Source organism: Planococcus citri, chromosome 2 (genome assembly GCF_950023065.1).
Source record: "Planococcus citri chromosome 2, ihPlaCitr1.1, whole genome shotgun sequence".
In the NCBI taxonomy this organism is placed as follows: Eukaryota; Metazoa; Arthropoda; class Insecta; order Hemiptera; family Pseudococcidae; genus Planococcus; species Planococcus citri.
The window spans coordinates 26216045-26231751 of NC_088678.1; the positions used below are offsets into that span (position 1 = coordinate 26216045).

The 15707-nt window shown below is 33.7% G+C and overlaps 1 protein-coding gene across 1 annotated transcript; it reads left to right on the forward strand.

The window, feature by feature from the left end:
• The first annotated feature begins 787 nt into the window (after positions 1 to 787).
• Positions 788 to 15536, forward strand: LOC135834038 (multidrug resistance-associated protein 1-like). Its single transcript, XM_065347877.1, has 30 exons — positions 788 to 817; positions 922 to 1098; positions 1188 to 1308; positions 1429 to 1520; positions 2542 to 2667; positions 5009 to 5202; positions 5332 to 5526; positions 5609 to 5783; positions 5872 to 6040; positions 6132 to 6283; positions 6754 to 6891; positions 7003 to 7149; positions 7230 to 7311; positions 7388 to 7584; positions 7668 to 7844; positions 10057 to 10224; positions 10346 to 10523; positions 10619 to 10727; positions 10825 to 10936; positions 11019 to 11241; positions 11353 to 11573; positions 11656 to 11745; positions 11828 to 11918; positions 11997 to 12105; positions 12206 to 12332; positions 12418 to 12666; positions 12756 to 12914; positions 14647 to 14813; positions 14895 to 15089; positions 15203 to 15536. The coding sequence occupies exons 1-30, from the start codon at positions 788 to 790 to the stop codon at positions 15312 to 15314; spliced, it is 4482 nt and encodes a 1493-aa protein (XP_065203949.1). The 3' UTR covers positions 15315 to 15536.
• The last annotated feature ends 171 nt before the right edge of the window (positions 15537 to 15707 follow it).

The window sequence follows — 15707 nt, forward strand, 5'->3', positions numbered from 1 at the left end:
TTAATTTATTGGAAAATGATTGAATCTGATTGAATCAGATCTGATTCGGACAGTATCGGATCAATTTGATCTGACCAGATTTCATCAGATTTGATCTAGGTAGGTAATCAATGTTTTAATTGGGTTATCTAGATCTGTTCAGACATGATCACGTCCAATAGAAGACACATGATTGGATTTGATCAGATCCAGGCTGCTTTGATCGGATCACATCTGCTCACATCTGGGGATGTTCTCTAGATCTAGATAATTTGATCTGATCAAAGAGTTTTGAGCGGATTATGGATTTGATTTATTCTGGTTTTTTTTTATGCAGCCTTGACATTTGTTGAAAATTGCAACATTGTTCTAAAAAATTGTTCTTTATACCTGTGGATACCATTGAAGCTAGTAATTTCGTCATCACCCAACTTGGACAGCAGTTAATGGTATCTATAAAGTTTTATGGTGTTTATGTACCTATGTAAAAACAAGGCCACTTTTATATCCATGTAGTGCGTAACAAAGACTCATTTATCTTCTTCGATTACTTCGCTTTATAGCTATAGGTACATTTTGCAGATATAGATAGTTGGGTACAGGTACAACCTACTATATCGAAGCCATTAAATTGACGAAAAAAACGATATAGCTGGTACCTACCTATTTAGTTTGAGGTTCTTTAGTTTATCGTTAAGTACCTATACAGTGTTGTATTGGGCCCCTGCAGGGTTATCGTAGGTAATGAGGTGTTATTAATAAGTTGGTATCTGTGTACCTACCTACTTTTCAAGGAGGTTTTACTTCGATGGATGAATTTTGTGGTTCTTGTTTTTGGGTAAGTCGACTGTCTTTTTTTTTCAATATCGAGTGTGTAGATTATCCTGTGAGTTGAAAATTTGGGTTTGAAGTTCGTTTTGAAAAATTGATGTGCTATTCTAGGATTCGGAAGCTGTTTGGGATACGGATGATCCTGATTTGACGTTATGTTTTGAAAAAACTGTTCTCGCCTGGGTTCCTTGTGCATTTCTGTGGATTCTTTCGCCGTTGGAAATATACCATCTGTGTCATTCGAAAACGTCCGATATACTTTTCAATGTATACAATGTTTCGAAATTGGTAAGTAGGTAGTGGTACTCAATAGTTGTTGATGTCAACAAAATTCAATTATTGATTCTGAATTTATTATTGTTGAAATTTTTTTACAGATTGGAATACTAATTTCGGCTGTGGCTGCTTTCGCAGATATCGTACACTTTGTGATTTTTCACTCCACTAATTTTCCGGTCGATTTTTACTCCCCTTTAATCAAGTTTTTTACTTTGGTAGGTACTGGGTATTGATAGCTTGCCATCTAGATGTTGGTTTGTTCTATTGAATGCAATAATGAGGCGCATTTTTTCAGATACTGTTCTTTGGACTGACATACGCCAATGTGAAATTCGGCAGAAGATCTTCGGCTACACTATTTTTCTTCTCATTGTTATCGACGATGTGGGGCTCCGCAGTTCCGGACTGAATTTCGTTTAAAATGGTCTTCGGTGAGAATCACATTTGCTTGAAAAAAAAACTATTTTTGTAATGTAATAGGTAAGGTAAAGTGCCCTAATTCCAACCACTTTTTTTTAAATGCATTTTCGGATATCTCAATTTGAATTTTTTTTAAAAGTTGTGTAACCATTTGATAAAGTAACTATTCAAAATTCATTTGGCATTGTCACCTTGTGGAAAAACCATCCCCAGAGAAAAAAAAATGAACTTTAGTGAAAAGTGTCAAATCGCAAATTTTCATTTTTGGGTCCCTAATTCCAACCACCTACTTTTACTATGAAAAAAAGTAGTGTAAATTGCAAAAAATACAAAAGTAATTAAATCTTCATTTATTATTAAAGTGTCACATGCCGAGATTTGCAAATTTGAGGGCAGTAAAAAACAAAATTTCAAGATTCTCCATCATACCTGAATTTAAAGACTCAAAAATTCATTATGTAAAAAGAGGTGTATCTGACGTCGTTTTTCCCCTCAGAGGCCTTAATTTCACTCAACAATGATGACGGCAGCTCTTTTCTCCTACCTACCACTAATTTACTGGGTATTAAAAATTTTTGAAAATGAATTATCATGTTGTACTTGCTGGTGGTTGGAATTAGGACCCCCACAGAGATTTGAAAATTGTGAAATTAATGGGCCTTCCGTGAGTGGTTCACACAAATGAATACCGCACATATGTTGAAAACTATCTACTTTCAAGATATATTCATCAAACTTGACGAAAAACTTCTTTAAAAAAATTCCATCAGTATTTTTCTGCGAGCTTCCTTGCAACCGGCAATTTTGAAATGTGGTTTTTCGGCGATGATTTTTTTCCATTTGGCTTTCAGGTGCTGGCGTTTTGTACGTCATCATTTAATCACTTTAGCAACATAATTTCACAAACACTCGCTAGGTAGCGTTATCAACGGATGAGAAATTGAAAGTGGTTGGAATTAGGCACTGGGTGGAATTTGGGCACTTTACCTTAATGTGTACGTTTGTTTGTTGTTCTTGAATTTTTTTTTTCAGGAAGAAAACTTCGAAACAACGGAATTTGTTTCCTACGTCATTTATTACTTTGCCATTGTAGTGGTCTTTGTCTTGAACTGTTTTGCTGACTCACGACCTCGAATTGTACCTGGTTCATTTGATAAGGTTTGTAATATAGGTACTTAATATTTTATTACCCTATAAAAGGTTACAAGTAGGTATTCTGAAAACTGCTTATCTCACTTCTGACTAGGTAATCGAAAACGACAAGATTGCGTGTATTTAAAATTGAAGGGGTTTTTTATAGGAACGTGAATTGAATGACGTGTCGATTCCTGAATTTCGAGGTTGCTGAGTTCGAATATCAATTTATTTTTGGATTCAATCTTTCAATGTTTTCCTGTAAGCTGTAGCACCTTGTCGGTTCAATCAAATGAAAAATTAGTGGAAGGGGGACATTTCAGGGGTCTTATCCAAAAAATAATGCAGCATTTTATCTCAGCTAGGCTACTTCAAATTTATGTACAGCGAGTTTCTGAAATTCTGAACTAGCCACTTGAAAAAAACTCAAAAACATTGCAATGATACTTCATCAAACTCGTCGAGAGACAGTGTGGATCCGTGGAAAATATAATTTTACCCTATATTTTTAGGGACAAAACTACATAGGTAGTGAGTTTTTGAGAGGGGGAGGGGGACACATGACTTATTAAAATTTTCATTTTCTGTTTTGGATTTTTAGGAGCCCAAGTGTAAATTTGTTAGAAGCAAATTAGCCCGAGCGAAGCAAGGACGAAAGTATTTGAAAATTTGATTTTGAGAGGCCTAAAAACAATGTTTTTTAATGCAAGGAATTTATTTTTTTGCTTTTAAAATTTTATAATTTGAAAGATTTTTTAGGATATTAATTTTGAAAAAGGAAAGCGAACAGGACCAAGTGAGGGCAAAAGCTCTTGATAATTTGTATTTCAAGAGGCATAAAAACGATACTTTTTATTTTTTTTTAGAAATTTGAATTTTGAAAAAGAAAAGAAAACAAGCTCAAGCGAAGCGAGAGCAAAAGTTTTCGAAAAAGAAAGCTCGGTCTCGGGGTAAACTGTCCCCTTTACTCCCTCTCGATGGCTTTGTTCCATGTTGGTACGAGTATTGAATTTTATTTGGAATTGAAAACATGAAATCAGTTTGAGTTCAATTTTTTCAATTCTCTGGATCTGGTAATCTTGAATAAGTGATGAAAAAATCCTGAATTTCAAAAAATGGCGCAAAAATTGAATAAAAAGTGAAAAGTGCCTGCATTTGGCTCAAGAGACTTGCGTTTCTCGTTGGAAATTTTCCTCTTGTATAATTTATTGTTTATTTAAAGCATAGAAATACTAATTTGGAGATGAAAGAAACTTACAAATTAGTTTGACAAATTTTTAAAAAATTGAAAAGGAGGACGCGGGACGTATTCTAAAATCTGAGAGAAACATTATGCTCAAAATCGTGTAGAAATTTTTAAAAAGTCCAACAAAAATTCTGAATTTTGATGTACTGATTTCGTTAAACAGTCATAAATGGGCGTTTTTCAATTTTTTTTCAATTTTTCAATTTTTTTTGAGATTTGATGTAGTCAAAAGACATTGAAGAAATTCAAAATTTTTTTGCTCAAAATTTAATTTCTCTGCTGAGAGCAAATATACCAAAGGACCATCTGACCTGAACCCCTGAACCAAAAAAAAATTTTTTTTAATGAAACATTCACATTTTGAACTCAAGCTGAGGGGAGAGGAACAAACTATAATTTTTGAAATTTTTCTCATTGTCTTGCTGAGGTTATTTAGCTACTATGTTTTGCTACGATTTATCAAGTTTCGGAAAAATAAAAATAAAATAATTAACGATCCACTTTAAAGACACTCTGATGAGTTTTCCCAAAAATTGCTTTATTTAAAAATATGCTGAAGGCTCTAAAATGACCAATCGAATTTTAATTTTCTTCATGCACTAAATTCAAAAATGAATCCAGCCCTTTAAATTTCACCTGTTGACGTATTTTTGGATACTCTGCTCTTCGCGATGAAATTCAGAAATTCTCAAGGAAACAAAATTCACGCTAGAGCCTACAGAATAACTCGAAATCGTGAAATTAGATCGACGTGGGAGGAGGGGAGTCATTTACCGAGAAGGCTCAGTCAGATATGCTAATTTCCAACATTTTTCTTCGAACAATGAATAATTTTTAATTTGTTTCTTCATAAATTGTGCTGGTCTTAAAAACACATTCGACATGTCCTTCTATGTACCTATATTAAATTGGCCCAAATCTAGATCAGCTTGTCGATCAAGTCGAGAATAAGCCACAGCTGCTTAACATTAATTTTCGCACCTTTTGGAGAAATTCAAAATTCTGGAGGAATCGAAAATCATTATGGAGGCTTCAGAATGGCTGAAAATTGCGAAATTTGGTTTGGGAAGAGTTAATTATAAAAAAATTTACAATATGTTGTGTTTGCATTTTTTACAGAATGAAAATCCAAGAAGCCAGTCTTCATTCTTGTCTCAAATTTTATTCTCCTGGTTCGAACCGCTGGTTTGGAAAGGGTATAAAAAATCTTTGGACGATGACGATCTATGGAGCTTAGATCCTTCCATTTCAACATCATGCGTCGTTCCAAAATTTGAAAAACTATGGAAAAAATCGTTGGGAAAAGTTAAAAAGTAATGATTTTTATTGAAAAATATCGATGGATACCTTACTTGGTATTTTTAAAGAATTTAGACAAAGAATTTCGTATTTTGTTAATTCTGAAAATTACACATAGATACCTATTTAAATTATTTTTTCAGAGATGCAAATTTCAGCATAAAAGTGAAACGAAAAAATGGTCGATACAGTTTCGATGGGCTTCAGTATGAAATTAGGAATAGATACGTGTCAGTTGTACCTGCATTATGTCAAACTTTTGGTTTGAATTTTTTGAAAGGAATTTTGTTGAAAATTTTCCTCGACGTTTTCGTCTTCGTTAATCCTCAGATATTGAGGTAGGTAAAAATAAAATGATTCGATACCTACTTATCAGATTTTTAATATGAAAAGTTTAATCCTGTTTTATATTTTTAATAGTTTATTAATTGATTTCGCGGGTAGCGAAGAACCTATGTGGAAAGGATACTTGTACGTGATATGCTTATTTGTCGCTGCTGTGATTCAAACTCTGTTATCTGCGCATTATCAAGATGCAATGTACACGATTGGTATTAAAATACGAACTTGCTTGATTTCGATTATTTATAAAAAGGTGATCGATTTAATTTTAATTTCGATGGCATTATTCAATTAATTAGGAATATGTAGGTAATTTTTTCCTTTGAATTTCATGTTTGTAGGCATTACGCATATCAAATGGTGCTCGAAGAAATTTCACTTCTGGCGAAATATTAAATTTAATATCCGTAGATGCCAGTCGCTTCGTTGACCTATTGTCGTATTCCTATTTACTAATTTCGACTCCGTTTCAAATCGTGCTGTCGATATATTTTTTATGGCAAATTCTGGGTAAAAATTTATGTTAAAATGTTTGGAAAAATCTTACATTTTTGTTCATAAAGTATATTTTCTAAAAAAAAATATTTTTATTGTTTTACAGGTCCTAGTGTATTATCCGGCTTCGTCATTATGGTGATTTCAATTTTTGTCAACAGCTTCATCGCTTCTCAAACGAAGGCATTGCAGTTTGAACAAATGCAGAAAAAAGATGACCGGATTAAATTAATGAATCAGATACTTTCTGGGATGAAAGTATGTATTTTAAATTGATGTGTTATTTATTGTCCATTTTTCTAATTAAAATCCGGCCCTTATGGAGACATTTGAAATTCGTGGGAAAACTGATTTTGGGCTGGAGGCTTCAGAACGTCTGTAATTTACGAAACATGGATTTCGAAGGTTCATGTTGGATCATAAATCATAATCGAATAATTCAATCTTCTCAACTCAATTATGTTGCATTGTAGAACATTTTTTTTAATATTTTTTTTTTTTTTATCAATTTTTGGATTAAGTGCCTCCTTTAAATCCGTCTAAAATCAAAAACTGAACTAAAGCTCTTTGAATTTTTAATTTTGGGTTTTTGACATGCGCCTTCCAAGAACCAAAAAAAATTCAATGCTGGTTTTTTTGCCACATTGCGAATTACCTCGCAACCTTGAATGAAAAAAAATCAGCGAACGTGATTGTCTAATTGTATGTATTTTTGGTTTGCTTATCAGGTGTTGAAGTTATACGCATGGGAACCTAGTTTTGAAAAACAAGTCTTATCAATTCGAAATAATGAAGTGAAAATATTGAAAAAACAAGCATATTTGACCGGCATATCAACATTTACTTGGGCTGCTACGTCATTTTTGGTAATTGAAGAATATTCCATCAATAAAAAATTAAAAATACATGTACCTAGTCAATTTAGTAGGTATCATGACTACAGATTATAATATTACCTATTGGTTTATTTACTTCAGGTGTACGTTGTTACTTTTGCCGTATATGTCTTATCGGATGAGAAAAATGTGCTGGATGCAAAAATTGTTTTCGTATCTTTGGCAATATTTAATATCCTGAAAGTACCATTTTTTTCGATTTCGGCAATGATATCAAACTTGGTGCAGGTAACTTCGATTACTTACCTATGTTTAAAATTTTTCAACCCCTTGTGAAATCATTTTAATAAAAAATGAAATTTTTGTAGAGCAGTGTTTCGATAAAACGAATTAATAAATTTTTAAATTGCGAAGACTTGAACCCCGATGATATTTCACACGATGATAAATGTGAGTTTCTGCAAATTTAAATAGGTACCTTCTTTGAAAAAAATATGAAATTGGTAACGATTGTGTTATTTCCTAGCTGAAGCTTTGGTTATTGAACATGGAACATTTTCATGGGAAGGAAATGAAACACTGCCTGTTTTACGAAACATAAATATGAAAGTTGATCAAGGAACTTTGGTAGCTGTCGTCGGTCCGGTTGGCTCTGGGAAAAGCTCGTTGCTTTCTGCATTTCTTGGTGAAATGTATAAAATAACAGGCACTGTGAATACTAAAGTAAGTAGAATGAACCTAATATTGTTCCTTTTGAATGATTGAATGATTCAAATTATTTCAAATTGAATAACTTATATGTACAGGGTACCATAGCATACGTGCCACAAGAAGCATGGATTCAGAATACTACTGTTAAAAATAATATCACTTTTGGCCAAACTGTTAAAGGCCGGCATTACGACAGAGTTTTGGAGGCGTGCGCTTTAAAACCAGACTTGAAAACACTTCCTGGCGGTGATTTGACAGAAATTGGAGTCAAGGTAATCGTTGTTTGATTTTACAGTATCCTACTATAGTGATGATGTATGTATAAATCTTTCTTTTTGGTTTAGAAATGCTTGATCGTAGGTTTGATCCTGATAAGTAGGTTAGACGATTACCCTAATTTCACCTCTCCTCCTTCCACCCACGACTAAGGAAGGGATTTCTCAATGTTTTTGTCTGCAAAAATTTAAAATTAAATGTTCAAATTTGAGAGGTAACATCTGGCTGTCTAAAGCTTTAGAATGCAAATTGAAATTTAGTGATTAATAAGTCTAGTTCCAAAAATCAATTAAAAAGTTGAAAATTTATAGACCACGTAAACTTTGAAAATTGGTTTAAAATTTTATTATTATTTAGAGGTCATGCTGGCTCCAAAAATCAATTTGAAAATTTAGTAATTTGGAGGGCATGCAAGCTCCATAGAGATGAATTTGAAATTTTGTGATTTGAAGACGATGCAAACTCCAGAAATGTTTTGATCTTTCAGTGAAATTTTGCGATTATTTTCCATTGCGGTGTCAAAATTCTTCTAATAGGTACAGGCCTTTTTTGTCAGTTCTTTTTTTCCGAAAGTTGTTAATCCTTAATTTTTTGTACCCCTTCCACACTTCCAATCACAAACACCCAAAAAGAATTTATTTTCGCCTTATAAAAAGTCAGCTTTTTGTTTAAAATTGCCAAGCAAAAGTTTAGTTTTTTTTCACCAAACTTATTAAAGTAAGGTTCTATTTTTTTTTTGCCAAATTTGCTCAAGTCAAAAAGTGCCAATTTTTGGAAAAGGTGTCAAAATGTGTAAGTTGGGGGGGGGGGGGGGAGGACACAGTTTTGGCACAATTTTTAAAAGAGGTAATTTTTTCCAAAATTGTCAAAAAGTCCCGTTCCTGCCAAGATTGCCCAATAAATTCCATTTTTTTCGTCAACATTTTCAGGAATTTTTTGATGAAAAAAATCAAATTGTTGTAATTTTTGTTAAATTGCTAACTAAGAATAGGTACCTAATTTGAGTTCTTTTTTTGCCAAAAAGGTCTGAAAAGCGCTGATTTTTGCCGTGTCTGTCTAAAAAGTCCTCTTTTTGCTTCGAAGTTTGTCGAATAAAAGTCCTGTTTGATACAGAATTGCTTGAATTTTATTCCTCTCCCCAAAGTCTTTCATTTATTTCAATTTTTATTCTAATTATCAATTTATTTTAAAGTTCGTAATCTGAAGGTCTTTCTCCGTCAGCCCTCTCAAGGTCGTTAGCCCGTCTGTCTGGTCTCCCAATGTCATTAACTTGTCTCTTTGTTATCTCAAGGTCGTTTGTCTGCTTGTTTGAGCTTTCTCAAGGTCACTGATCTACATGTGTAGCCTCCCCCTGTCCGTCTGTCAAGCCTCTTGAAGTCATTGACCAGTCTGTCTGGCTTCCCAAGGTTGTGTATCTGTCTGTCGGGTCCCTCCAAGGTCATTGACCCATATGTCTAGTCTCTCAAGGTCACTGACTTATCTGTCTAACCTCTAATGGTTGTCTGTCTACCTGTCTGGCCTATTAAGGTCATTGACCCATTTGTCTGGTTTCTTAAGATCGTCTGCCTGTCTGTCGGTCAGGCCCATCCAAAGTCATTGACCCCATCTATCTAATCCCTTAAGGTCATTGACCCCTCTGCTCAGTGTCTTGAGGTGACTGACCTATCTGTCTGGCCTCTCATGGTTGTCTATCTACCTGGCTGGCCTATTAAGGTCATTGACCCATGTGTCTGGTCTCTCACTCAAGGTCGTGTGTCTACCTGTTGAGCTTCTAGAGGTCACTGACCTACCTGTCTAGCCTCTCATGGTCTCTGTCTGCCTGCCTAGCCTCTCAATATTGTCTGCATGCCATGCTTGTCTGGCTTCCCAAGGTTATACGCACATAAACCAAAAAATATGACCAATTCTACAAAAATCTTGAAATTTCATGCTGCAGAACCTGAGATATCTAAAAAAAAATGTGAAAATAAATTTTTTCATTTTTTTAATATCTCAGGTTTTACTCCATAAAATTTCAAGATTTTTGCAAAATTATAGTCATATTTTTTCATTTTTTACGAAAATTAGTCTTGTAAATTTTTTATTAAAGAACAGAGTTCTGATAGGCCTGTAGATCCATTCTGACCTGATCAGATCCAATCATTTTCCTCTCGGACGTCTCAGATAGTTTTTTTTTCTGATATGAAATGATCAAATATTTTTGTTCAGGGAGTAAATTTGAGCGGTGGTCAAAAGCAGAGACTCAGTTTGGCCAGAGCTGTGTATTTTGAAGCAGACGTGTATCTTTTAGATGATCCTCTAAGTGCGGTAGATTCGCAAGTTGGCAAACATGTATTCGAACGTGTGATTGGCCCGAATGGATTATTGAAAAATAAGGTAGACATCTAAGTATTTTTATTTCAACATTCAAGTAGCTATGCATGTAGGTAGAAGCTTGAGACGTTATTCATGATTTAACTTTATTAAATGGATAATTTTTGCATTATTTAATTTACAGACTCGTGTCTTGGTAACTCACAGCGTTACACATTTATCCAAAGTTGACTTCATCGTCGTCATTAAAGATGGCACTATTTCTGAATATGGCACCTTCCAAGAACTACTCGGCAGCAAGGGAGATTTCTCCGAATTTTTAGTTACATATTTGGAAGAAAATTTGGAATCTGAAGATGAAGGTTGGTTCTATCTCATGATTCTTTTATATTTGTATGAATTTTTTGTATAATGTAAATACCACTATTTTTTAAATTTATTTTCATCTTCAACGCAGAATTAGGCGAATTGAAGGACATTTTGGTGGAGAAGAAAATAACCTATGAAAGGTACGCTAGACAAATATCGATCGACTATGGAATTGATTACACAGCGCTTCAGTTTAGGTAGGTACTCGTACTAGGTTGATCTTCTCAATAGGTATGAATTTTAACTCATCTTAATTATATGGTTTAATTTTTGTAGACGAAAGTCAGTCTGGTGAGTGAACTTACATGCTAGAGGTTCGTTTAGAAGACGTTCAACCATACATTCTAACGAGATCGCAGCAGTTGGACAAAAATTAATCGAAATTGAACAAGCTGAAACAGGAAATGTCTGTGTAGTTGCATCTTGAACTCATTATACATGAATCATGGATGCAGCTTCTGTTTCAACTGTGCAAATTTATGTTCCAGTTGAGTTGGGATGTTTACGCATACTACATACGTGCAATTGGATATCTCATGACTTCTGCCATAATATTGGTCAATTGTCTACTTCAAGTGTTATCCTTCGCTTCGAGTTTATGGCTGACAAAGTGGGCAGACGATTCGAATATCACTACTTCCGATGGCATTCAGAATTCTACACTGACACATTTCTATCTTTCAGTTTATATTTCTTTAGGATTCAGTAAAAGTAGGTAAAAAGGTCGAAAATAATTTTTCTTACTTACTATCTATTGAACTAGCATTTGGCCTCACATTTTCTTTCGCCACCTTTTAATAACAAAATTTATCACTTTTTCAGGTGTTATAGAATTTTTATCATCAATTGCTGCTCGAATCGGATGCTGTATCGGGGCCAAGCTTTTACACAATTTATTACTGCATAATCTTTTTCGTTTACCACTTTCGTTCATGGATGTGACACCTAGTGGCCGGATTTTATCCAGGTTTTCTGGCGATATCGATATTGTCGATTATTCTTTTCCAGATTTGCTCTCTGCGGCTTGTTTCTGCTTTGGTGATGTAAGTGTTTGAAAATTTTTCATTTCTCATGTTGAAATTCGGATTCATTTTTAAAATAAAATGAATTGTTGTTTTTTTTCAGGTGATATGTAATCTATTCATTGTCAGCTGCTGTACTCCAATTTTTGTCACTGTTATTTTACCTATTACTGTATTATATTGTATTGCTCAAGTAAGTTTTAGGAGCTTCAAAAATCTACTATTCTATTTTATAATTATGGATTAACTCGTCTAATTGGAGTATTTTTGATTAGCGATTTTATGTAGCTACATCGAGACAACTAAAACGATTAGAATCTATATCACGATCTCCGTTGTATTCACATTTTGTTGAAACTGTCGTTGGTAAGTACTAGAATTTTGTTCTCAACTGTTAAGTCATTTCAAAATTTGCTCAATTTAAGATGCAAACAAATGTTTCAGGGGCATCGTCAATTCGAGCTTATGGTCTTTCAGAAAAATTCATCAAACAGTCTGAAGAAAAAGTGGACCATAATAACAAAAGTTATTATCTGAATCTTATTTCAAATAGGTACCTGCCTATCTATGCACGCCGAGTATTGGCAAAATTTACTCATATTATCTTTATCCGAATGAAATTACCTAATCTGAATTATTTTGCAAATCAATAGATGGCTTTCGGTTCGTTCAGAAACTATCAGCAATCTGATTATACTTTTTGCAGCATGGTTTGCTGTATTAGAGAGAGATTCCATTAGTCCTGGACTTGTCGGGTTATCTGTTGGATACACTCTTCAAGTATGTAAACCCTCCCAGGCTCACATCACCTATTTTTGATTGACTTACCTATTATCGGCTTATATCAATTTTTATTGTCTTTTAGATTACTCTGACCTTAAGCTGGTCAATATTCAGGATTTCAAACTTAGAAACCAACATAGTTTCTGTTGAAAGGATCAAAGAATACAGTGAAAAACCTCAAGAAGCCGCTTGGAAAGTCCCTAACGAATCAATTCCAAAAAGCTGGCCTTCAAAAGGCAATATCGACTTTCAAGATTTCAAAGTGAGATACCGGGAAGGTTTGGAATTAGTTCTGAAAGGTATTTCATTCTCTGTACAAGATGCCCAAAAAGTAATTCTTTGTTTAAGTACAATTGAAAGATTAATTCTGCTGAGTTATTGAAGCCTCAGTTCTGCAATTATATTTCTTCTTTTTTAAAGGTTGGTATCGTTGGTAGAACTGGTGCTGGGAAGTCATCGTTGACTTTGAGTTTATTCAGAATCCTTGAAGCTGCTGATGGTAAAATTTTAATCGATGGTATTGATATTGCTACTCTTGGATTGCATACTCTTCGTTCCAAGCTTACTGTCATTCCACAGGTGAATTTTTCATTTTTTTTGTTTGTGAATTTACCCTGGGAAAATTATTGGATCTGATCAGGTCTCCCCCTAGGTCCTACTGCGTCTGATCAGGTTTGAACAGATTTAATTGAACTAGAAGAATGTCCAGAACTGATCAGATCTGGTTGGATCCAATCAGGCCTCCCCTATTGAATCTGATCAGGTCTGAACAGGATACAATTGGATCTTGAGAATGTCCAGAAACCCGGCCGGGCTTTTCTAGTTGAATCTGATCATGGTCTGATCAGATTCATTGGTTCTGAGGAATGTCCAGAACTGATCAGATCTTATCTTGCCTGATCAATCGAGTCTGATCAGACCTGGTTGGATCTAATCAGATTTCTCCTATGGCGCTGTTCTGGTCTGAACAGATCTAATCCAATTAAAACGTTGACCTGACTAAACCTAATTACTAATTAGATTTAGTCATATCAGATTGGGTCAAATTAGATCCAAGAAATGACCTTTTTACTTTCCCAATTTCATTGGATAAAATTGTCCAAAAATTCAAACTTTCAAATATCTACTGGAAGCTCCAGAAATGCTTAGAATAGTTCGAAACTGTTCCCAATTGATTCGAGGAGATATAGAAAATAGGAACAAAAATTTCATCGCTCTAGGTCAATTTGGTAAAATTTTGATTTTTCAGTATTCTTGGATCTTTGATTGATTCCCAACGAATGAAATATTTGAAAAAGGTGTCCTTCAGAAAGATCTGCTGTTTTCCCATTTTTTTTCAATTGTCCTTTTCTTCTATTTTTTAATCATGAAACTAAAATTTTAAGACTCTCCCTTCTAAAAAATAATAGAGTATTTTTGAGAAAATGGCTTGTTTTTTCATACCTATTACGAATATGAATCAAAATTTTTGAATTTCCCATATTTTGTTCTTCCCTTTTTCCCCCACCATTTTCAAGATCTAGGTATCTGGATTATTGTTTTATTTATTTACTTTTTATTGTTGAATATGCGAAGCACAAGCGTTCTTTGCTTCCTCTCCACCTCAACGTGCTACGAGGCTTTTATGAGTGGTAGGGGTGGCTCCCTTATTTAATTGATTAATTTTTTTTCTGAAAATATGAATTTCTAAAAAAGTTTTTGCCAAATGATAATAAATTTGGGACGGAGAGAGGGAAACATTATTGAACATCTGAAAATTTTGAATTGAAAAAAAAATGTAAAATATGATTTTTTGAAGTAGTGAAAAAATAATATTGAATCCCTCCCCTTCCCTCCCCTCCCCTTCCCTTCCATTCCATTCCATTCCATTCCATTCAAACTAAAAGTTGAGAAATTGTCCAGCTTTTGTCTTTTTTTTACCATTTTTCAATCGCAGAACAAAAATTTGAGGACTCCTCTTTCTGAAAAATATCAAGGTATTTTTGGGAAATGGCTTGTTTTTTCATATAGGTAAGTATTTTTAAATAAAAAATTTTTGAGTTTCCCACTTATTCCTCCCTTATTTTGGAAATTTTTATTTCTAAAAATTTGTTCTCAAGTAATGATAAATTTGGGGTAAGTAAAAAACCTAAAATTTTGAGTTGAAAAAATAATCGAAATGTTTTCTAAAGTATGTAGTGAAAAAAATCGATAAAAATAATTTTGCGAACCCCTCTCCCTTCCTTTCAAATAAAGTATGAGAAATTGCCCTGCTTTGGTCCTGTTTTTTCATGTTTTTCCGTTTTTTGACAACTTTTCATTCATGTTTCAGGATCCAATTTTATTTTCTGGCTCATTGCGAATGAATTTAGATCCATTTAATGAGCATTCCGATGAAGACCTGTGGCATGCCTTGGAGCTAGCCCATCTGAAGACGTATATTTTGAGTTCGGATGATGGACTAGAGTATGAAATCACAGAAGGAGGTGAAAATTTCAGGTATTTTTATTGTATTTATTATTATTATTATTTTACATCATCCTGAATCATTGTTTGATGACGAATTCTAAATAATTGCAGCGTTGGCCAAAGACAGCTGATTTGCTTGGCGAGAGCTTTATTACGTAAAACAAAGATTTTAATTTTGGACGAAGCAACGGCTGCGATTGATTTAGAAACTGATGATTTAATTCAGGGTACGATACGTAACGAATTCAAAGATTGTACTGTGTTGACGATTGCTCATCGATTGAATACCATAATGGATTATGATAAGTAAGCATTTCAATCAAATAGATAGGTACCTACCTACTTATTTTGGTATGGGTTAGATTTTCTAATCATTTTCTAACCCTTTTAAGTACTATAATTTGTGTTTTGTGTTACAGGATTATTGTTCTCGATGAAGGAAATTTGGTGGAATATGATTCTCCGCAGGCTTTATTAGAAAAACGAACTTCGATGTTTTATGCTATGGCTGCTGATGCTGGTTTAGTGTGAAAATAGTGAAAATCACGTGTCGATGTTCGAGGAGTGTTAGTATCAAAAACGTTTACCTGCAGGTTGTTCTAAGTTTCTCATTCGGATTCAACAAACGTGGAGAAGTATCTTTTTTTTTTTTTTTTTTTTTTTTTTTTTTTTAAATAGTACAATTATTCAGAAACTGAATATCTGAAGTTTAAAAAAAACTAGACGTGTTGTATTATTTTGATATTTGCATGATAACCTATGATTATTGAAGTAGTCATTTTTTTTATCTGAATACATACCTATCTATGTATTGCAAGTTTTATTATTCATCTAATATAATTTTTTAACTTTTAAATGTAATGCTTTGGTGCACAAAGAATATTCATTTTTTTCTGTGAATTCGAATTCAAAATTTCTATTTCC